Consider the following 24,185-nt stretch of genomic DNA (forward strand, 5'->3'; position numbering starts at 1 on the left):
TGGACCAAGAAAATAAATTCCTGGATGGAACCAGAGAACTTTTCTTGTCACTAATGATGAAGCCATGAATCTGAAGGAGATTCAATGTTCAAGACATGGCCCTATACAATGCTGACTGTGATGCAGCTCTGATCGGGATGTTGTCCAGGAAGGACTACAGGTGAGCTCCCTGCTACTCGAGTCTGGCTATTATCACCACCAGCATTTTAGTAAATACCTGGGGGGCCAAAGGCAGGCCAAATGGGAATGTTAGGTACTAATAAGGTTTCCTGCTGTATGTGAACCTCAGAAGTCTGTGGTGGCACAGTCTGATAGGGACAAGGAGATATGCATCTGCTAAATCTACTGAAGTAATGAAGTACCCCCATGACAGAGAAGACATCTTAGATGCCAGGGTCTCCTTCCAAAACTTCATTTTCTTCATCCACTTGTTGAGCCTTCTGAGATTGCAAATGGCTCTAATATCCCCCCCATGAACTTCTGTAAAATGAAAAAGATGGCATGGAACCTAGAGAACCTTTCATCTGAAGGAACACTATCATTCCCATATCCAGATCGCAGCCAGAGATGCTTGGAAGGTGACTGAGGAGGCTTTGAAGCCCCTTTTTTGAGCGTGGCCTCCATCTTTCTACCCACGGGGTATCCTTCTGAGGGAATAACCATAACCCTGGTGAGGTATGTCACAGCAGCATCCATCTTCGGTAGCTCAGCAATAGAGCCCTTTGGTTCTTGAATGTCACAGAGCCTGAGGACACTCTTGTTAATGTGCTTGCCCTTGTCAGACTTGTTCCATTCATCCCTAATCACTTCATCAAATGAGGAATAAAGGGGTACCTGCAGCCTCATGAGAGGATTTTGAGGGGAGAAATTTACACTGAGACTCACTCTCAGGAACCTGCTCAGGTTTCAGAGCCAGACAACTCACCCTCCTCAGTGGATGAGAGGGAAGAGGACTTAGCTCCTGGAGTTTTTCTGCTTTTTCTTTCAATATTTAGGCTTTTTTTATTTAACCTTTTTTGCGGGCTTTGGGAGCATAGCTTTCATGAAGTCTTATGAGACTTATCTTTTTTAGGGCCTGTAGCCCTCGAGAGGTCTGTCTCTGAATCCTCACACACTGAGTCCCATTCCCCCTGGGAGGAGAGAACTCAACATCAGAGCCCTCCTGGTCAGCTTGGGAAGGAGGGAGGTTGATTAGAAGCCCTGTTTCTTTCCCCAGAGTGCTCAGGACCCACTTTAAAACTTGGGGGAGGGAGGGCTCAGTTTTGAAGGGGTCCCCTGGGACTTATCCATCAACTCAAATGCTCAGAGTCCTCCTTGCTTCTGGAGCCTTATCCAGCTCTGCATTGGCATGCCTGGTCCATTTTTCCCCTGGTGGTATGGCAGCTGCTTCAGAAGGTCAGGTACCACACCCTCCTGTCCGACTTGTAGTTCTGGGATTTAACAGAGTTATGGACAGACGGCTGGGTACATCTGCTGAGCCTGGGAAAGCTGCCTTATATATAGAAAACCACTTGGTGCTTTCTTGATCACTCTGCTAGGCCTTTAAGGGACAGAGGAGCTGGCAGGGAGATGCTGCAGTGGAGGCTCAGGGACAGTTAAACCCCTGAGTTAACTGATCAGTAGAGGAGGAAGAATACTAGTCCCCACTGCCCAAAACACTAGACAAAAAAGTTAAAAAAGAAAGGAGTAAAGATGGTAGCAAAATAAACCACCGTCTGCTGCAGTGGAGGCAGATAATCTGGCAGCAAGCCAGAGCAGAGGGGGCATGGCCAAACTATACGGCACCAAAACATGGATCCACCTCCCTTAACTGCAGAGAGGAGAGCAGCCCAGACAGCCAGAATTGTCATGGATGCTGAGCTGCAGAAGCAGAGTTATCTTCATTGAAACTAACATGCAAAAGCATCAAAAACTGATGTTTTGTCGTATCAATATATTATGCCAGGCTTACTGTGGAAACAGCAGATGTAAAATGGATGCACATCCTAGTTTTGTACTTTTGTTTCCTTTATTATTGTGCAATTTTCATGCAAGGCTTTGCAAAATGTGTATACCACTTACTTCAACCCCAAGATGAGAGGGTATTTGCATAGTACAAGTTGTGCAGGGTAACAGGTCCAGTAAATAAAAATATCAAACTATAAAGCCATATTCTCACATTTGATTTAAAATGACGTGTGTTCATGGGAAAGATTTAGTGAGACCGGTATCAATCAACATACAATGAACCATTAGATTTAAACAGATCATTCTATTTTTTGCACATGGTAGGTAAAGTAATTCACCTTTCTCTCAAACTGAACTTGTATGACATGTCCTGCACATTCCCAGCTATATGAACTGTTCCATGACTGAGATGGTGAAACTCTGCCTCATTTGCTGCAGACTTATAAAACCAATGTTAAAAACATTCATTCCCCACTGTAACTCCATTAAAGTCAATGCAGTTCTCCTGGGATGCATGTGATCTACTCAAAATAAAGTAAAGAATCAGACTGAGTTTCTCTAACAGAGAAATTAGTCATTCATGAATTTAATCCTAACGAACTCATCACTGGTAGGTGATTTCATTTTTAAGCATGATGAATCACAATAAAAAAATACCATATTTAATTTTCTTACATTTTAATGTCAATTTTACTGATAAAAGGCTACAGAGGGGGAAAGCGCCTGTTTGATAGAACTGTCATTTATATCTATTACAGACAAGAAAAACTACATTAAAAGAAAATTAAGTTGCAAAGTCAAGCACTCAAATGTTAGGAAATGCAAGTGTTAAGGTTACCGTTCCAACCTCAATTTGGCACCCATTGTGTGCATGCATAATGATAGTCCTTAATTTCATGACCACATACTATTTTCCTGCCTCATCCCATGAGCAGAATAAACAGTGCAGTTATTTCTTCTCTTGTCCCCCACCTCAATTCCTGCCCATGTTCTCCCCTCCCTACTTCTATTCCTCCTGCCCCCATCTCCAGCTCCTGCCCTCCCATGATCCCCAGCTCCTTTCCTTAGCAACTATGCCCCACTCCTGTCTTCTGCCCCTATCCTCCCAGTCTTGGCTCCTGCTGCTAACACAACTGCTGTTCTCCATTTCTTCACCCTCCTCCACACTGTTCTTCACCCCTCTGCTTTCAACTCAGGCTGTTCCTTTTCCTCCTCCTCCATGCTGCCTGGATGTAGAAGAAACATGGAGAGCACATCTTCCTCCTCAGGCCCTGTGCCTGGTGCCACAGCAGTCCCAGGGAGAAGCAACTGTAAGGGACTTGAACCCCTTGGATGAGGCATGCTCAGATGTGCTGGGGATAGCACATGCACAATCTGGTTGCAGACAGGAAGGGATAAGGCACGTTCAGTCAGTGAAGACAGAATCTTCAGGGAATTTAGCTTCTAAATTCTAGCAAGCCTCTGCTGAACACTTTTAAATTGAAATTTTTCTGGGACTTATAACTTGGCCACATCTGGACAGTTTTTCAGGGACTGCACAACACATTGTGGATATGAGGGCAATCTTTCCAATCTCCCCTTCCACCTTGCCAAATTTCAAATCCCTGCTCCAAAGTGTGGCAACAGAGCTTCTCAAGCAGTTGTAAGACTTTAACACAGGCCAATAATAATAATAATAATACATTTTCCCTAATCTCATTCTCAGAAATAGCTGAAATACATTATTAAAAAAAAATGCTGACAGAGGCACACCCCCAACATGGAAAATTTCAGCTTGAATGGTTTGAGTCTGGTAAAGTTACAAGAAATTGAAAAGAGGGTATTAAAATGAAGTGTCAGGACACCTTAACTATATGAGTTGCTACCTAAACCATCTCAAAGTAAAATCTATTTGACATCAAGTTAATTTATCTCCACAGGTGACTTTCTATGTATATCCTTAGTAAATGGATTTGTACAACTACGCTACAGCCTTGGCGACAAGATAGTCATCTTACAGTCTCTTCAAAACGTATGTACAAATGGAAGTACATGGCATTTCCTTAAAGCAGGAAGAGTAGGTAATGAAGGTTACCTGGATCTGGATGGCATCAACATTACCCAGAAAGCCAGTGCTGGAATGACTGCCCTCGACATAAACACAGATTTCTATGTCGGAGGAGTGTCATCCTTAAATCTTGTCAATTCAATGGCAATAGAGAATGAACCCATAGGTTTCAGTGGGTGTATACGAGAAATTATTATAAACCACAGAGAACTAAAACTCACTGAGACAGACCCTAAAGATGGTTCCAATGTAGGTGACTGTGATGGAACTGTTTGCGGGTACACAGTGTGCAAAAATAATGGTAAATGTCAAGTTCAAAACTCAGGCTTTTCTTGCTTATGTCCTCAACCCTGGACAGGGAACACATGTGAACAATCTGTTTATTGTTCACAGAATGTGTGTCTGCACCAGGCTCTTTGTATTCCTGATCCCATTTTATTTTCATACAGTTGTGCATGTACACTAGGATGGTCAGGTAGATACTGTGACAATGAAATCTCATTTTCTACAGCAAAATTTGCAGGTAATTCATACATCAAATACATGGATCCTCATTATGGAAAGAGAGACCTCAGATTTACCAGTGTATCTCTAAATTTTACTAGTAGTCAGAGTGAAGGCTTAATTTTATGGATGGGAAAAGCTGAAAATGAAGACAATGATTTCCTTGCAGTTGGTCTTACTAATGGGACCTTGAAAGTTGTGGTTAATCTTGGGGAAAAAATCTCTGTCCCTTTAATTCACAGTAAACATTCCCTTTGTTGCAAGAGATGGCATTTTGTCACCATAGCTCAAAACCAGACTTCTATTAAAGTGTACCTTGATGAATATCTGGTTCTCTTTGAAGATATTGATCCACAAAGAAAATACATTGCTCTAAACTATGGAGGCATTTGCTATTTTGGGGGGTTTGAACTTGGCAGAAAAGTAAACATAGTCACTTCAGGGCTTTTTAGTCAGGAGCTAGTTGGTAAAATTAAAGATGTTGTACTCTTTCAAGATTCTAAAACAATCCAGTTAATTAAGGCAGAAGGCTACAATGTTTATGATGGAGATAGGGATTAACTGAAAAAAATTAGGGATAAAACCCCCCACATGAACAGATGAGTAGGTTTATGCTCCACTCTGTCTACTGGCTAGTAATATTAGAAAGACTCCTTTTTAGTAATATGCTTATTAGTATTTCGCACATGCTGTAACTACTTGCTTGCTACTATAAACTACCTAACTTTTTATATGGTTGGGTGAATAGCACAGATGAAAAATGGTCGAATTTACTTATGCTACTAATCTCATTTCTAGATACTGTTTTGAAAACAGGAAACTTTGATTTTATAAGTTTATTTTGCGTGAGACAGTTTTGTACTCTGAAAGTGAGTTTACAAGAAGAACTGCCCTGAGAAATGTTTAAATTACTCCCTCCTTTCCAGTTTCTTTAGCCCAGCATTCTCAAGTACACTGTATTAGTAAAGAAACAGAAAGGCAGACATCAGAAACCAGTTCTCAGGGAGGGTGATGGAGTACAGGTTGCCTAGTTTTACCTAAATTCCTGGAAACCAACTGGCAATAGTATACAAAAAATTAACTACATTTGCCTGAGTTTTATTTCACACACACAAATCTGTCTACTACTGTCATCCAGAATTCAGTACTTTCCCCATTTATTTTAATACCAAAAAGTTTATCCAAGTCTTAGTTTCTCTTACAAATTGCCTGTAAAGCATGAAAAAGTTAGCATTTGTGGAATAACTTCATGCATACACAGCATTTCATAGGAAAACACTGGAGTTTTCCTTCAGTGTAGGTTCAGATTTTCCAAGATGTCTAGGGGATATAGCCACACATCTCCCTGAAGTTCAATCCTCGTGTCAACTTAAAACCTCAACCATAGATAAAACCCCAAAGTAAACAAGTTTAATTCATTTTGCAAATGCCTAGTTATCATTACTTTAATGATCAGTACTTTAATCAACAAGAAATAAAACAGATACTTGTGTTATATTTAATGTGCTCAGTTATGATATGGCCTCCAAAGCCATTTAAATTTTTAATTTCAATCGACTGCTATTAATTTACTGTATAAATAAAATGTTTACATCAAAACAAAAGTGGTGGATTTCTACCTTCTTCCCTTTTATTACAGCTCAGGATCAAGCTCTCTTCTCATATTAGAAATTAACTATATATACACACACATATATATATATATACACACTCTGTACTCAACTGCAGAGAAGAGAAATTACATGGATTTATTTCAAGATACAAATCCAGCTACTCAACAAGAATCATATAAGTAAAAGGCTGGATGCCTTCTAAGGAGACAATATAAATAATTTAAATCTATCTGAAGTACCCAGTAACACGCCAAATTTCCAGGCCCATTTCAGTATACATATAAAGCAGCAATGTCTCCCCTATTCATCAAACTATTTCTTAAATATTAAGGGACAACAGTCAATACTGTGGGACAGACACTTGCTTGGTCCACTTCTTTATGCTGCTCAGGCAATGCAAAGGGAGCGGAAACCACTCACAAGTCCTTTGCTGGGGATTTCTCCAGTGTAAGGTTGTCCTCAATGAGCACAGAGGTTCCTATGCCTCACACTTCCCAGTAGAGATATCAGAAATAGAGAGAAGAGTAGCTGAAGAATATTGCTTTCCAGCTACCCCCCAATGGACTGTTGCCATTTAGCAAGTTAAAGAAGCCTACTAGGATAACAGGAGCCAAGAAGCAGGGAGGAGTAACAGGTATATTAGGGAGGTTATTGGTTCTCAGCAATTCCTCTTTCCCAGGCTCTCTCTTGGTGGGAGGGGAAGGGAGCCATCTATCCTGCTCTCTTCCCCAAGTCTCCCACAGCCTAGCAGCTAGCCAGACAATGGAGTAACCAGTTACTCTCTCCCCTTCTCCCACCATGTGATGCAGCAGGGGAACAGTTAACAGCTGCTTACAGCACTCCCAGCTCACACCTGAGGAACTCCCATGGCTACAGGGGAGAATATGGGAGGCAAACTGGGGAGGCAGCACCCTATACTACCACTCTATAGTGATGAGACGTATTCAAACATTTCAGTTTAGAACTGAAGGGCAGGACTCTGGGAACAGATTTCCCAGTCATCAACTAAAAATGTTCTTAATACAGGTGTCTTTGAAAGCCACAATTGAGAGCTACACGGTGGATACCACTGTTACCCTATATCCACTGACCCAGTTTTTGAAAATGTGATGCAGCATGGGCCAAGCTATCATGTTCACAAATTACCTTTTCAAGCAAACCATCTTAACATAATTAGGCATGCTAATTTTTTTAAAGGGTAGCAGTTCAGTTTTACTGGTACTGAGTTATTTTTATGATACAAACAGAATATGAGGTGGCTTGTGAGTACCAGCAGATTGGGAAGAAGACTACTAATAGGCAGATTAAAAGAAAGCCTATAACAACAAACATCTAGTACAGATATTGAAATTATTTAAATCTTAATCCCATAAACAAAATCACCACTTTAAATCAGAATATAAATCTAATAAACACAAAACATTACCTACTTCAAAATGAATATAAAGGAATGGTATTATGCATATAGACCCCCAAAGGAAAAGGATATTTAAACTTAGATTTCTTGGCCGAGAGAACCCAATTTGTTGAAATGCTAAGCAACACCACAATGCTTGCAATTTATTACCACCCATGGAATTAATAGCCCAACCACCACTTCAATTATTGAACCAATTTTGAACAGAATGATTTGAGTCCTGTAGTCCATAGGCCATGTAGGATTCTTAAATTAATGTTTTAAATATGGCTTTCAGTTCCTAATTTAGTTGAGAAATTATTTTGTGAATCTTGAGAGCTATTGGCCTAGGAATAATTATACAATAAAAGCTACCACCACCTTTATTTGGTATAAAACATTTTTAATTTTAACCTTATTTAATTTGGCTGTAAAGCTATGTGCAATGTCTGCAAATAAGAAGCTACTTTTAAATATATGACCAATTAAAAAAGTTAACAATTATTGTCTTTTAATCACATATCTGTTATTGGAAAGAAGAGGTTTATTCTACACCAAAGTGCAAAAAGCTGTGTTCATAGGTAAGGCAATGTATTCAAACTTCTTTATACACAATATTCTTAAGTAAAAATAATTAGACCAAATACTGCAAAATAGTATGATGGACAGAATAATGTAATGGTAGAATATTTGTTTTTCAAAAGCAGATTCAACAAAATGAGCAATATATTGTGTTTTTTTTTTTTTTTTTGAAAGTATAAGAGTAATATTTTGGTTTAAAAAAAAGTATCAGTGGATGCCAGACACCATAAAATCTGAACTGCTCTGTTTATTAAAAGCCCTGACATGGTCAAAAAAAAAAAAAAATCACTAGTCATTAAGTGTAAAGCAAAGCTACAAGAGTCATTCTACATCTTGTTTGTTGTATTGTTTAGTCTACTGCTTCATACCTATGAAATCAAACACACAAAGTATGTGAGAAAGTTTTATCATTTTTAGAATCAAAATATCCCTTAAAATATTTACATTTTACAGTAGAAAGGATAGCAAAACACAAGATAATGTACAAGCTTAGGTATTCAAGTTTTTGAAGCATGAAAAATTATGGGAAAATTAACTGACTAGTAACAAATCAAAGTTTAAAGAATATAGTTTAAAAATGTTCTTATTAAAACAAGTGCAGTTTAAAGCAATAACATTTGGACAGCTCAGCCTTCTAATTTCTGGTCACAAACTGCTTCAGATGCTTGGGAAATACTTGATTACTACTGGAAATAATGCTGAATTCTTTTATTGTATTACTGAATCATTAAAAAAACTTCACACTACTCAACGTATGTTGTATTTTGTGTTGTAATGTATGAGGGATACTAAGACTCTGCTACAGTCCTCAAAAACAGTGCAATTTAAAAACAAGGCTATTATGTGAAATTCATTTTTAAATTTACTGGAGCATCTTAAAACAGAAGAGAGCACAAATTACCAAAGGCAGCAACTATAATGCATACTTGACTAAAGCCAACTTCATCAACTAAGAAATTTCTAAGCCTTTATTGCATATTAATAAAAGAAATCTTTAAAATTTTGAATATACAGCAATGTAAAATTCTGAAAAATATTAAACTATTTCTAGGGATAGTCGGTATAATGTAAAAGAAGATGAGTATTGGTACACAGCTTTGTACCAAAACACAGACTTGTTTTTGCAAAACACCAACAATGAATAAAAAAAGATGGCACAATCCTAGCAGGCATTTTTACAAAACTTTAGGACACAACTAACAATTATTTAAATAGGATTTTGAAAGACTGCCTGCTCTTTTTACCTTTTGCTTTTAGCTCTGTCATTGTGGTCCCTGTCTTTGTGATGTCTGTCTCTGTTCTTTTCACTTTCTCGTTCTCTATGTCTCTCCCTACTTTTCTCCCTCTCTTTATCCTTTTCATGAGAATGTTCTTCACTTTTAGGTTTATCTATCTTTTTTTCTGGATTTCTACTCTCCCTAGAGGATTTTCCATCAGATCCCCTATCACTGTGTGAAAGTCGTAACCTCTCTTTGTCTCTATGTCCTTCCTCTCTGCTTTTCTTCTCCCTCTCTTTTTCCTGGTTTCTGTCTTTCCGTCTATTCCTTTCAGAATCCTGTTCCCAGTATTTTTCACTGTTGCACTCTTTTTCATGTCTGTCTTTCTTTTGGTGGTGGGATTCACTATAAAACCTTTGTCTATGCTGATCACTTTTTCCCCTACTGAACCCTCTCTCTAAATGTTGTTCTTGTCTGCCCCAAGGGTCACTATGGCGTCTTTCTGGTCTCTTATTGTCTTTACTCTGATAAAAGTTTTCTGGCCCTGGAAATCTTGATTGTTTATGAGCCAGCGATGGCCCTTGCACAATGGGTCCAACGTAATGTGGTGGCTGACCTGATAAATGAACAACAGGTGGCCATGGTATCATAGGATTTTGAGCAAAACCAAAACCTGGAGGAGGAAGAAGTGGAGGTGGTAGATGAGGAGGAAATCCAAACATGGGGCTGTTCTGGGGGGGGAAGTTAGGAGGTGAAAGTGTTTGAAACTGAAATCCAGGTAGATTAGATTTAAGATGCTGAAAATTGTGCTGCTGAGGTCTAACTGGTGAGAAGTTTCCACTCATAACTGGGCTGGGGACTTTGGAAGTGAATTCAGAATGAGAAGAATTTTCTTTTTCAAAATGAGATGAGGTTATTGCTGGTCCTCTTCTAAATGAGTGCACTGTTTCAATATTTTTCATCGGTGTATCTTCCTGTAAGTGTTTTGTCTCTTCCATTTGTGAAGCACATACATTATCTGTTTTAGTTGGAGCAGAGGTACACTGCATCTCAGATGTCTGACTACCACTTTGATACACGTTTAAGCCCTTTTCTCCCGACTGTTTATTTTCCATCTCCATTTGCTCACTTCCAGAGATGTCTGATTGTATATTTTGTCTTTCTTCATTTCTGTTAGTGTCCCCTTCCTTATTTTCTGAAGCATTAATCTGTTGGCTTCGTCCAGCTGCTTGTCTTGGGTCCCTTTTAAGATTAATGAACTGTGGAGATTTGGAAGTATTAGCAATTATACTTTCAGCAGAACCTATGTTAACATTGTTATCACCACTTGCTTTACCTGCATTTGATGAGGAAGAAGAGAAGCTAGAATTTGTGGTCCTTTTGCTTTCTTGCAAAACATTCTCTGTGTCATACAGCTGCCACTTTGGATCAGTTTCTTTACACTCCTCAGTTTCCTTGCTCTGTGATTGAACAGATAAGTTTGTTAAAAATGCTTCTGTAGAAACATCTGGTGGTTTTCCCTTAAGACTTAAACTTATCAGAGTTCCTACAGTTCCTGCAGAACATGAGGTCCCTGCAACTGGTGTGTCCATTGTTACTGTAACATCAGTGGATTCTTGTGAATCATCTAGTCTAGTCTTAGTTTCTATAGCTTCATCAGCAGTTTCTTCAGCAACATTCATTTTTTCTTCTTTTAAGCTTGTTTGTTCAGCAAATAAAGGCATTTCTTGACTAGCACACTGGTCCACCACTGACTGATGGTGTTCATATATCTGTCCTGTAGTACCCAAAAGACTTTGAAGAATATCATCTACAGGCAGTGGTTTATTTGCTAGTTCAAGAGTAGAAGACTGATTTTCCCATCCAACAAGAACTCCAGGAAGAAATCTCAGTGGCTTTGGTGGCTCATGTTTGATGCTTTCTACTACAGGTTCAATAACTGCTGACATTTCTTCTGTATTAGATTGTTGAGGCTTATTTCTCTGCTTATGTAACACAGTTGTGAAGGAATTAAAAAAATCATTTTCTTCCTCCTCCTCTTCTACTACTACTTCAGTACTAGAGACATCAGGCTTGCTCGATTTGCTTTTTTTTTCTGGAGGCAAGTTACTCGGGGCATTTTCAGGGATTTCATCCACAACGCTAGTGCTAGCACTAATCTGTCTCTTCATTTTTTGACGAATTATCAAACCCAACAACAGATTCGGTCGATGTATTTCAATCCCTGCATAAAATCATAAAAGCAATTAATAAATGAAATACATTTATCTGGAGACAATCATTTTAATAAAAGGATAACCTATCATATGTCTATAGTATTCTTTGGGTCCCATCAGCCCCCCTCACCCAAAAGAGCTGTTCTATGTGAAAAATCAGTTACACTTCTTCACGCTTCTTAAACGATGTAGCAAGGACTGCTTCCCAGTATGCTCTCTCCTGTATCTAAAGGTACTGTATGTTTCAAAGGCATAAGGCAACCAGACAACTGGCTCAAGCAGTGCACCTCATTTTCATGCCATTGCCTCATAGGAGGCAAATTCTGCCCATCAGGTAGTTTGTTTGGGATAACTTAGGTTCCCTTAAAAATGTGGGTCTCCTTTTAGCAATCTGAGTCAAACATATGGGCAATGATAATGCAAGCTTACCATCAACTCTGCAGAACAATGCACCATATTAAAACATAGCAAAAGGTTTAATTTTGGATATTTTTAAATATACCTAAAATGAGCATAAGTAAACTTGATATCCAGAAGGACTGGCTTAAATATAGGTAATGGCTATCCTACAATCAAAACACAAACACTGTCAATCTCTTGCCCTCATATTTAAATGAATTTAGCCCAGGGAAATCCTTCAAAAATAAAAATGAACAACACTCAAATATCTTGGCCTAGATCCCCAGCCCTACTACAGCAGAAAGGGGACATAAAATCCACCTTAACTAGTTACTTGGGTTCCCCCCAATTCAAAGTAGAGGTAATCCTTTGGTGGCACAAACTCCCCTTTCCAGGACTCCAGCATAATCAGAATGGCCAAGCAAAAGCAGGTATGGTTGGAACATCAGTGTTTTCATTAAGAAGAAAACTGAATATAAAAATAGCATAACAAATACATAATTTTTCAAAGGATCAATGTCAAGGTTGTTCAGCCTAAAAAAAAAAACAGCTCTACACAAAAATGTCTTACCATAAAGAATATATGTATATATTTTTAGGTTGGCTAAGCCTTGCTACTATGTAAATAAGTAAAAATTTCAAATGCCTGACTTGGAATGCAAAATCTAAGTATACAGCTTGTCATTCTGTAACTAATATTCATGTATACAAGTGCTAACTGATTTTTTAGCATAGAATTTCTCACAAGTTTCACTTAAATAATAATGATTCAATTGAGGTTTATTCAGATTTTTGCATTTGTAGGGATTCACAATATTAACTTCCAGAATAAAGAAGTGAAACAAATAGACCTTAAAGGGAAGAATGCCAGCTGTTCTACTGAACATTCTATGCCCAACAATCATTTCCCCAAATGGGAACAGAGAATCATAGAATCGTAGGACTAGAATGGACCTCGAGAGGTCTTTTAGTTCAGTGCCCTGAACTCACGGCAGGACTAAGTATTATCTAGACCATCCCTGACAGGTGTTTGTCTAACCTGCTCTTAAAAAGCTCCAATGACAGTGATTCCATAACTTCCCTAGGCAATTTATTCCAGTGCTTAACTACCTTGATAGTTAGGAAGTTTTTCCTAATGTCCAACCTAAACCTCCCTTGCTGTAATTTAAGCCCATTGTTTCTTGTCCTATCCTCAGAGGTTAAAGAGAAAAAAAATTCTCCCTCCTCCTTGTAAAAACCTTTTATGTACTTGAAAACTTATGTCCCCACTCAGTCTTCTCTTCTCCAGACTAAACAAACCCATCTTTTTAATCTTTCCTCACAGGTCATGTTTTCTCGACCTTTAATCATTTTTGCTACTTCCCTCTGGACTTTTCCAATGTGTCCACATCTTTCCTAAAATGTGGTGCCCAGAACTGGCCATAATACTCCCAGTGAGGCCTTATCAGCACAGAGTAGAGCAGAAGAATTACTTATCACATCATGCTTACAACACTCCTGCTAATATTTCCCAGAATTATGGTTTTTGTTTTTGTTTTTTTTCCAACTCCTCACTCTCAATTAGCTTGTGATCCACTATGACCCCTAGATCACTTTCTGCAGTACTCCTTCCTAGGCAGTCATTTCCCATTTTGTGTGTGCACAAGTGATTGTTCCCTTCTAAGTGGAGTACTTTGCATTTGTCCTTACTAAATTTCATCCTATTTACTTCAGACCATTTCTCCAGTTTGTCCAGATCAGTTTGAATTTGAATCCTATCCTCCAAAGCACTTGCAACCTCTCCTAGCTCGGTATCATCCACAAACTCTATAAGCGTGCTCTCTCTGCCGTTATCTAAGTAATTGATGAAGATATTAAACAGAACCAAACCCAGGACTGATTCCTGCAGGACCCCATTCAATATGCCCTTCCAGCTGGACTGTGAATCACTGATGAATATTCTCTAGGAACAGTTTTCCAACCAGTTATGCATGCACTTTGTAGTAGTTCCATCTAGGTTGTATTTCCCTAGTTTGTTTATGAGAAGGGCATGTGAGACAGTATCAAAAGCCTTACTAAAGTCAAGATAGACCACATCTATCGCTTTTCCCCCTATCCATAAGGTTTGTTACCCTGTCAAAGAAAGCTACTAGGTTGGTATGACACGATTTGTTCTTGACAAATCTATGCTGATTGTTACCTATCACCTTATTATGTTCTAGATGTTTGCAAAATGCTTAATTATTTGCTCCATTACCTTTCCAGGTATTGAAGTTAAACTGACTAGTCTGTAATTTCCCGGGTTGTCCTTATTTCTCTTTTTATAGATTGGCACTAAAGTTGCCCTTTTACAGTCCTCTGGAATCTATCCCATCTTCCATTAGTTTTCAAAAATAATCACTAATGGCTCAGATATCGCCTCAGTCAGCTCCTTGAGTATTCTAAGATGTATTTCATCAGGCCCTGCCAACTTGAAGACACTTATCTAAGTAATTTTTAACTTGTTCTTTCCCTATTTTAGCCTCAGATCCTACCTTATTTTCACTGGCGTTCACTATATTAGATGTCCAATCGCTACTAACCTTTTTGGTGAAAACAAACAAAAAAGTCATTTAGCACTTCTGCCATTTCCACATTTTGTGTTATTGTTTTCCCCCGCACATGGAGTAATGGGCCTACCCTGTCCTTGGTCTTCCTCTTGCTTCTAATGTTTTCTTGTTACCTTTTATGTCTCTAGCTAGTTTAATGTTATTCTGTGCCTTGGCCTCTCTAATTCTGTCCCTACATGCTTGTGTTGTTTGTTTATATTCAATCATTATAATTTAGCCTAGTTTCCACTTTTTGAGCTTCAGATCACTGAAGATATCCTGGTTAAGCCACAATGGTCTCTTGCCATACATCCTATCTTTCGTACACAATGGGACAGTTTGCTCTTGTGCCCTTAATAATGTCTCTTTGAACAACTGTCAATTCTCTTGAACTGTTTTTCCCCTTAGACCTCCTTCCCATGGGACCCTACCTACCAACTCCCTGAATTTGCTGAAGGCTGCCTTCTTGAAATCCATTGTCTTTATTGCACTGTTTTCCCTGCTACCATTCCTTAGAATCATGAATTCTATCATTTCATGATCACTTTCACTCAAGATGACTTCCACTTTCAAATTGTCAACCAATTCCTACCTATTTGTCAAAATCAAATTTAGAACAGCCTCTCCCCTAGGAGTTTTCTCCACCTTCTGAAATAAAAAATGGTCTCCAATATATTCCAAGAACTTATTGGATAATCTGTGCCCTGCTGTGTTATTTTCCCAACATATGTCTGGGTAGCTGAAGTCCCGCATTACCACCAAGTCCTGTGCTTTGGATGATTTTGTTACGATTTTTTTTTTTTTTTAAAGCCTCATCCACCTCTTGTTCTACCATGACATCACCCTTGTTTTTTACCCATTTTATCCTTATCCAGAGACTTTCAACAAGACTTTCAACAGACCACCACTGCAGTGGACCTGGGCACCAAAGGTGCACATATAGGTGAGTTTTCTTCCCCACAATCCAGAACTCTCAGTATCTATAAAAGCTGCCCCAGACTCTCACTACTGCTGGCCCCAAGCAGGACCAAGGAACCAGAGACATGACTTCACAATGCTTACACATTATGGGTTCACTTCTTCAAGCTGCACTTCCCTCACCTAAAGCCTTTGTCTAAACAAGAAACTAGCCTGGTTTAACTAAAAAGGGGTTTTGACTCAATTTAAGGTTTATCTACATGAGAACATCCACGAAAATAAATCAGAGTGAATGTGAATAAACCTCTTCCAGAAGTCACTTGCATCACTCTATTCACTGAGCTGTACTAAATATCAGACTTTCTCTCACCTTTCCCTCTATCCCCTGCCACCTGGCAATGTGGGTTAAACATTACTCACAAGACATTTTTTGGATTAAATATTTAAACACATTAATCCAAATAATTTTATGGGTTGGAAACTGGTTTCCAATCTGTTACAAAAGATTCTCATAATACCAGGACGATCAGTAATGTTTTATTCAAATAAGATGTGCAATACTCAGTTTGCTCAAAAACACTGTTGTAACTTAAAACGTTAAATTTTAATTTTCAGGTACATTTCGTATTCCATTCACGGGGGAGGTGCTACTATATGTAAATTTCCAAGATCTCTATTGTACTTACCAGGTCCATCAAAAGGTACAAGATGATGTGGAATTTTGTCTGAGGCACCTAAAGGGATAAGATACAAATCCTTCACTTGCTTCATGTTATTGGCAGCTACACCATAACGCTTCCTGCTGCTGAAGTATGCAAACAGCAAAGCATAGGAAATTTGATCCTCTTCAGTTACCGGGGTGAAGCGAACTACACAAATTTCCTGTTTAAAAAGGGAAAAAAGATAGTGCGAAGTGTTTACAAATTGTTTTTTTTTTTTTAAGTAAATTTTAATAGTGCTTGGTCTTCAAGTAAATATACAATCCACAGAAAAGGGGAAACAACTGACTAGAAAAAGGAGGAGATGACAAAATACAGTAGAGAGACAGAAGAGTAGGAGACAGCAGAAGAAAGTCTCTCTGAAGCATTAAGAGAAAACAGAATGAGAAGCTTCCAGAAAAAAAAATTACTGATTGTACATGACAAAAAATTAAAATATTTTCTCTGTCTGCTGATTCTTGTATACCAGCTTTTTCAGAAGGCATGCCAAATTTTGAATATTTCAAATTTTATTCTACCAACCCTCCTTAGGAATATGTATTCTACACTATTTTTAGTGTTTAAGATATATCATTAATTGCTACAGTGGAAAGGCAAGAACCCTAACACCAGGTATGGGAAAGGGGAAGGAGAGGGAGGAACTCCTTGTGTTTTCTCGCACACAAGGGCAAATCAGAACTGCCTGACTAATGTCTGTATTGACTTCAGCTGGGTGAAAACTGGAGAGAGGGGAACGGAGGAGTGACAAGCCAGAAATTAACAGTAGGAAGAAGGGATAAGATACACTATCAACTCCAAACTCCAGGTCCCAACAAAAATATCAACTACCCTCAAATTGGATTATTTATATTTAAACATCACAGTAGAAATGGTTCTTCAAGAGGGATTTGAGCAGTGAGAGGATAGCAGCCTCATGTATCAATTTTTGCTGTGTACATAAAGTCATACTATTTTCAACAGAGAACTGTTTGAAAACATTATATATACACAATATTGACACTGCAGCAGACAGTTAAAGTCTTCTAATTTAAAGTATAAGTTTCTTCCTTACCTTGGTTCCTGAAGCTTTTATTTTTTCTACATACTCCCAAACAGTGTGAGGTGATATCCTGCCACCTACTTGGATACTATCTGGCAAGTCCTGTCAGAAAATCAGATATATAATTTGAACCCACTGTATCTACTGAAATAGATTTCAAAATAATAGAGGAACTTGACTCCTAAACACTTCTATTACATAGGATTTAGTTTATCAGCAGAAGTTATGCCACTTCAGGGAAACAAACTAGTTTGCATTAAACCATGGAGTTGGGTTTTTCAATATAAAATCAATAATGTGTAATGGAATCCATAGTACCTCTTGCACACTTTACACCTGTAATTATACATCACTAACAAAAGGTATAAATAAAAGATTTTCAGTAGGGCTGTCGATTAATCGCAGTTAACTCACGCGATTAACTCAAAAAAATTAATCGCAGTTTTAATCACACTGTTAAACAACAGAATACCAATTGAAATTTATTAAATATTTTCACATATATTGTATTGTGTTATAATTCAAATAAAAGTGTATATTTTTATTATAAATATTTGTACTGTAAAAATGATAAACAAAAGAAATAGTATTTTTCAATTCACCTCATACAAGTACTACAGTGCAACCTCTTTGTCGTGAAAGTGCAACTTACAATTGTAGAATTTTTTTGTTACGTAACTGCACTTAAAAACAAAACAAGGTAAAACTTCAGAGCCTACAAGTCCACTCAGTACTACTTCTTGTTCAGCCAATCGCTAAGACAAACAAGCTTGTTTACATTTACAGGAGATAATGCTGCCCTCTTCTTATTTACGTCACCAGAAAAGCGAGAACAGGCATTTGCATGGCACTTTTGTAGCCAGCACTGCAAAGTATTTACATGCCAGATATGCTAAATATCCGTATGCCCCTTCATGCTTCAGCCACCATTCCAAAGGACATGCTTCCATGCTGATGACGCTCATTAAAAAAATAATGCATTAATTAAATTTGTGACTGAACTCCTTGGGGAAGAATTCTGTCCTCTGCTGTTTTACCCACATTCTGCCATATATTGCATATTATAAGCCGTCTCAGATGATGACCCAGAATGTGGTATTCATTCTAAGAACAATTTCACTGCAGATTTGACAAAATGCAAAGAAGGTACCAATGTGCGATTTCTAAAGATAGCTACAGCACTCAACTCAAGGCTTAAGAATCTGAAGTGCCTTTCAAAATATGAGAGGGACGAAATGAGGAGTATGCTTTCAGAAGTCTCAACCTTCTCCTGGTGGCATCTGACTTAGATAATGAAAACAAACATGAAAAAAATAATTGTTTGAAATTGAGACACAGGAGTCTCCATAAACCGTGTAGGGGTTTTATAACATATCTTCCTATAATGCTAAAGTGTATTGCATGCTTTGCACTGCACTAAGTAAATGTAATCATGGTAACAGAGAATCTAACTCTGATTATAAAGCTGAAAAGGGTACTGTGTCTGATTCACCTTGCACAAATATAGAGCATTGTGATACCTTTGATCATATTTTTATTCCCAAAGATTACTGTTATAAACATTTTATAACCCCATCATCATCTTCCCTGTCTCAGATTGTGAAGAGAATATAACAATGAAAAATGACAAAATTTAATCTATAAAAAGGTACAAAAAATCAATTTATATTATGGTATAAGAATTCAGACCATAACTGCAGAAGGACTTATAACAAAGGATGCAGTTTATGTTATACAAATTGTGATTGCCCGCATGCTCAGCAGGAACCACAGTGGGCACTCTTCCTCCATATAACAAGGTTTTTGCTTGCTTAAAGAAAAATTTGTTTAATGTAAAACTGACCTAGCACTTCCTCACCAGAACATGAACACCACTGAGGCTGTTCTTTCAAAGGCTAGTTTTGTCTTGCCTCTTTCCTGCACTCTGCAGAGAGAGTGATGTACGTTATGGAGAAGAAGAAAGGGCACCAAAGCAAGGTAAGGATAGTTTAATCTTCACAAGAGCAGCCTTGGAAGTGTTATTGCTCAGATTGGTATGGCAATCATTTTAATAGACAGTTCACATAAGTTTAAAATTTAAGGAAAAACAAATGTATGCTTAGCAAACATATATTAACATGTCTAGTTGATTCTTCAATCCTCTGATTATTCGGGTTCACTTGCTTTGGTTGGCTTTACAACTACCCCTATATTTGGAAAGGTATTTCAAGAAACACAAAATAGGAGAGGAATGTCCTTAAACACTCCAAAAAAGCTTATATCTTGGTTAGAGAGACCAGACAGCAAGTGTGAAAAATTGGAACAGGGGGTGGGGGGTAATAGGAGCCTATATAAGAAAAAGACCCAAAAATCAGGACTGTCCTTATAAAATCAGGACATCTGGTCACCCTAATCTTGGTAAACCATGGGATCCTTTGAGGCAAGCTTAAGTATACTTACTGTTAAATAAATAAATACTTATCTAAGTCAATCTGCCAGTACTGTATTTAACATAATGATCAGACTTCACTTTTCATCTCAGTACAACTATGATCCCTTTATTTGATCCCAAATAAGTGACAAAGCAAATGAATAAATAGTTTAAATTAAATTTTCATTCTTCATGGTAAATATAAATGTTTGAACAAACATACAGTACCTCAGTTAAATACTCAAAAGAGCCAGAGACTGGGTAGGCCTTGATAACAAACTTTGCTACAGAAGGCATATTGATAAAGCCTTTCCAGATGAAGTTCAGTCGAGCCAAGAACAGAGTTTCACTTTCAACAGTACCAGGCGTCTCTGATCTAAAGAAAACGGGTTAAAAAAAAATAATGACTAGACTGTGCCCCTTATAAATATATGTGATCAGGAAAATTAGTACAATACTTGAAATCCACCTCACTAAAAGTAGCTATATGAAAGTAAGATCTGTAGCATCCTTAGAATCATAGGGCTAGAAGGGACCAAAAGGGTCATCAAGTCTGTCATGGGGTATTGAATTTGCAGTTATTTTGTTGAGGAACTTGTGTAGTTGATCATAAGGGAAAGGGGTAGACAGCCAGATTTTTGAGCTTCCAGTGCAGTTTCTAAAAATTACACAAAGGGTTGTCAGGTAATATATAATACCTTATTTTGCCAGTCTCTCTTCTAAGGCTACTCAATTTCTCCAGATTGAGAAGATATTTAGCAGAGAGCTACAAGTGTACCTTCACAGGTTTTTTCAAACTTACTTTTTAAACCTTGTCCATTTGCCACTCCCCATCGTTATCATCACACCCCTTTTCTGCATCACACCGTCTGTCCTTCCCCGTCCCTTCTCTCCACTGACATCATTTCCCCATCCTGGTATCCTCTCCCTTCTACAGTTTTTATCAGCTCTACCTGATCCTCTCCTTTTCCATCCCAATCTCCACCCCAGCACACACAAAGATCCCAAATCCACACCCTCCTCTTTATCTCTGGTGACATTTGCTCAACCCCAGCCTCTATTCCCACCGCCTCTACCTCCCACAACCAGCCCCACCCCTCTCAATTCACCATTCCTAACCTCACACACATTCCCTTCGTTCCCCACTCTCCTTCTTTCACTTTCTCTGGGGCACCCGCTCCATCTTTAAAAAGATCAGAGCCATTCACACAATCAGAACAATCTATTAATATACTGCTCCCGCCCACTTCTGGCTCAAAGAGATCTGGTTCCCTTCATCTGACTCTACTTTGCAGCTGCCCTCTCTCACAGAAGCCTCTCCTCTCACGCTCTGCTCCCTGAATCTGACAGTGGTGGGGGCGTTCAGCTTCTCCTCTGCAAGTCCCGCCAATTCCAACCCCTCCCCCTCCTGTCACTTCTCATGGCCTAATCTTTTGAAGAGCACTGACTCCTCTCCTCCTCCATGTTGCTGTCACCTACTATCAGCCCAAATCCTCCCCATCGGCCTTCCGCTCTGATTTCAACTCCTGGCTCGCTCTCTACTATCTTAAAAAAAAAAAGCCCACCCTTGACCTCATTTGCCTCTCTAACTACTGCACCCTCTCCCTTCTATCTCTAAGCTCACTAAATGTTCTGTTACAATCACTGTCTGGAGTTCTCCTCCTCCAATTTAATTCCCAGATCCTCTATAATTTGGCTTCCACTCTCACTAAAGTCTATTAATGACCTCTTCGTACCCAAATCTCAGAACCAGTACTCCATCCTCATTCTCCTTGACCTGGTCAGCTGCTTTTGATGCAGCTGATCATATTCTTTTCCTTGAAATCTTGTCCTTTCTTGGCTTCCATGACTCTATCCTCTCATAATTCTCCTACCTACACATCACATTCACCACTTTTGCTGACCAACTCCACCTCCATTAAATTATATAAATACCCAACATGTACAATAACACAATTCACACCACATTCCTCACCACTGCACTAGAACACAAACTCTTAATTCCAACCTTAACAACATCAACATACATGTCTTCTAAGCATCCCTGCACTGGTGAACTGTACAATGCATTATTTTCCAATGAGAAAATGTAAGGATGGAGTTAAGGTTTGTAATCACTGCAACCTATGCAATGTTATTATTTATACAAGAGTATATCATGTTTTACAGAGACAGCGCATGCCTAACAAAAAAATTACAACCTCATCTATGCACAAATGCATGAATTATAAATAGCCACATAAATTTAAAGTAAACTAATCAGAGATAATGCTAGCGATGAAGAAATCTGTAAACAATAGAATCTCAAACCCGACAAACTAATCTCAATCAAACAAAATCCTGAGGGCCTGATTTTCAAAGGTGCAGAGCATCCTCAAAACCCCTTACATTAACTAAAACTTCAGGTAATCAGCATTTCTGAAAATTATGCCCTGAATGAATGCACTCAAAAATATTAACACACTTAGGCTTTATTTGATTAGGAGAGGTTAGGGTCAATGGGCACCCCCAGATCCTCTAAATTAGGGACTTTCAACAAGAGAATCCCCATCTGATCATTACTGTCAGGAGAGAGAGACAGACATGGGGGGGGAGGGGGGAAGAGGAGGAGGACCTATCTCCAGGACAGCTAGAATCTCCATATTTAGCTTTATACATCAAAAGTAGAAACCAAGCCATATTTAGTTTTATATATCAAAACCAATGCAATCTTTAACAAAGAACTTTACCTTTACACTTTGCCATGTCATTTATAGGCATGTTCTGTATCCATCATCAGAAAATGTATGGTGGATCAATTTAATGAATAAAGATAAAGAATATGGGAAATTGAAGTTCAGATTCTTTGAAGGTTGGAAAGGGAGATTTCATTGAAAATTCTCAAAGAAACAGACACCGCTTTTGGAAAATTGCATTTTTCCTATTATTTTGAAATATTTTAGAACTGCAACTGGTCTGTCAAAGTAATGCCACTTTACACTAGAAGAAGTACAAAAAGCCAGTTACTTAAAGAAGCATTTAGACAGTTTGATCACCGTTATGGGGTGTACCAGACCCTCTTAGGCCACCTGCTGGAGGCCTCCTGGCCCTGTCACACCCCACTCCAGAAAAGGGCAGTGGACAGGGTCCTCCAAGCTGCCTAGAGTGGCTATGTGGGACACAGACAATCAGAAAGGGGCTGCAGGGAGCAGCCAATCAGGATCCAACCATCTAGTATAAGAGCTGCAGGGCCAGAGTGAGTTCAGTTCCCTGCTGGAGCTGGATGGGCATGAATGGAGTGTGGCTGGCTGAGGGAGCTGCAAGACCTCCGACAGGACAGTGCTGGCAGAAGCCAGGGAGAGTGAGAAAGAGCTCCAGGTTGATTGCGGGGACTCCATCGGGACAAAGCCCTGAAGTAATGGTGAAGAAGGTGCAGGGCCGCAGGGAAGTGGCCCGGGTGAATTAGAGCAGTGGCGCAGCTTAAAGGGACATGGCAGACAGCTGCTATATACAGGGTCCCTGGGCTGGGACCCAAAGTAGTGTGCAGGACTGGGTCCCTCCCACCCCCATTAACCACTGGGGGAAGTGGCCTGGATTTTAAGGCACCTCAGAAGGGGAACTGAACTCTTTAGTGGCCCAGCAAAAGACCCTGGGGCCTGAACCGCCCAGACACGGTGAGGACATTGCTTCCCAGGAGAAGTCCTGCAATACGGCTCAATACCAAGGCTGAGATCACTGACTACAGGACTAATTAAAGACCTAAGCCCAAGGAGGGCCACAAGGAGAGAAAATGAAGACCAACACACACTTGACTAGGGGGTGCTCGCGAGAGGTGAGTGTGCCCCACTAGTCACACAGCATTCTCTATTTATAACTCATCATATTTCAAGTTTTTACTTACATTACTTAAATTAATCTTAGCTTGACCGAACAATCATAAGGTTTTTTTTATACAGATATCACAAGAAGTTTATTGTTACCTTGGGATAGATGAGAATGCTGGCTTTGACAATTCTTGTTTATCGTCTTCTAATAATTCAGAGGCTAAAATATTTGACGTTGCAGAAAGTGCATCTGCTATGTTTTCTGCTTCATTGTCTGACTGTTTACGTGCAACTCCTACAGACACTTTCACATTTTTTGCAGAAAGGTCATCAGTAGGTGGTGCCATTCGACCTTGAGAAAGGGAATTAAAAAAATAATTTTCTACTAATAAAGAATTGGTCTTTATCTGAAAATAGGGAAAAGATACCAAACACTATCAAACCTGGAAGAACTAAAGAAAAGCTAGAGCAGCAACGAGACAGGCACAGTTCCTATGGGAGCTCCTTCATTGACCATGCCGCCCTATCAACTTTCATACTGTCTGTAGGCCTTGCTGGACCATGACTAACCAAAGCCCGGAGGTGAACCAGTTCAGGACTTGACAGAATACCAGCTAACCGAGTAAGCGCATTCCTGACCTGCAAGGATGGTACAGGAGCACACAGACCCCTCATAAAATAAGGAGGGAATGACAGGATAATAGATGAGGATATTTTGTTCAAACTATAGGGTACAAATACAAGGACGGTCACTAATAACATATGGAATGTAAAACATAACTTGTTTGTATCAATGTATAAAAGGAGG

At 39.0% G+C, this 24,185-nt stretch overlaps 2 protein-coding genes across 8 annotated transcripts in view; one reads left to right on the plus strand and one right to left on the minus strand.

Moving 5' to 3' along the window:
* LOC117875510 (protein eyes shut homolog) overlaps window positions 1-6,051 on the plus strand; it is an 85,455-nt gene extending 79,404 nt beyond the window's left edge. Inside the window, exon 7 of the mRNA XM_034766894.1 lies at window positions 3,867-6,051. Within this exon, the coding sequence (XP_034622785.1) occupies window positions 3,867-5,059 (1,193 nt within the window). The 3' untranslated portion in view covers window positions 5,060-6,051. The remainder of the gene's footprint in view (window positions 1-3,866) is intronic.
* Window positions 6,052-6,221: 170 nt separating this feature from the next.
* PHF3 (PHD finger protein 3) overlaps window positions 6,222-24,185 on the minus strand; it is a 75,165-nt gene continuing 57,201 nt past the window's right edge. For all 7 annotated transcript variants that reach the window (XM_034766233.1, XM_034766236.1, XM_034766235.1 and 4 more), the window contains 5 exons: window positions 23,534-23,729; window positions 19,803-19,950; window positions 17,177-17,266; window positions 16,093-16,288; window positions 6,222-11,530 (listed from right to left, as the gene is read on the minus strand). In XM_034766233.1, coding sequence (XP_034622124.1) covers window positions 9,330-11,530; window positions 16,093-16,288; window positions 17,177-17,266; window positions 19,803-19,950; window positions 23,534-23,729 — 2,831 coding nt within the window. In that variant the 3' untranslated portion in view covers window positions 6,222-9,329. The remainder of the gene's footprint in view (window positions 11,531-16,092; window positions 16,289-17,176; window positions 17,267-19,802; window positions 19,951-23,533; window positions 23,730-24,185) is intronic.

The sequence above is a fragment of the Trachemys scripta genome, chromosome 3 (genome assembly GCF_013100865.1).
Source record: "Trachemys scripta elegans isolate TJP31775 chromosome 3, CAS_Tse_1.0, whole genome shotgun sequence".
In the NCBI taxonomy this organism is placed as follows: domain Eukaryota; kingdom Metazoa; phylum Chordata; order Testudines; family Emydidae; genus Trachemys; species Trachemys scripta.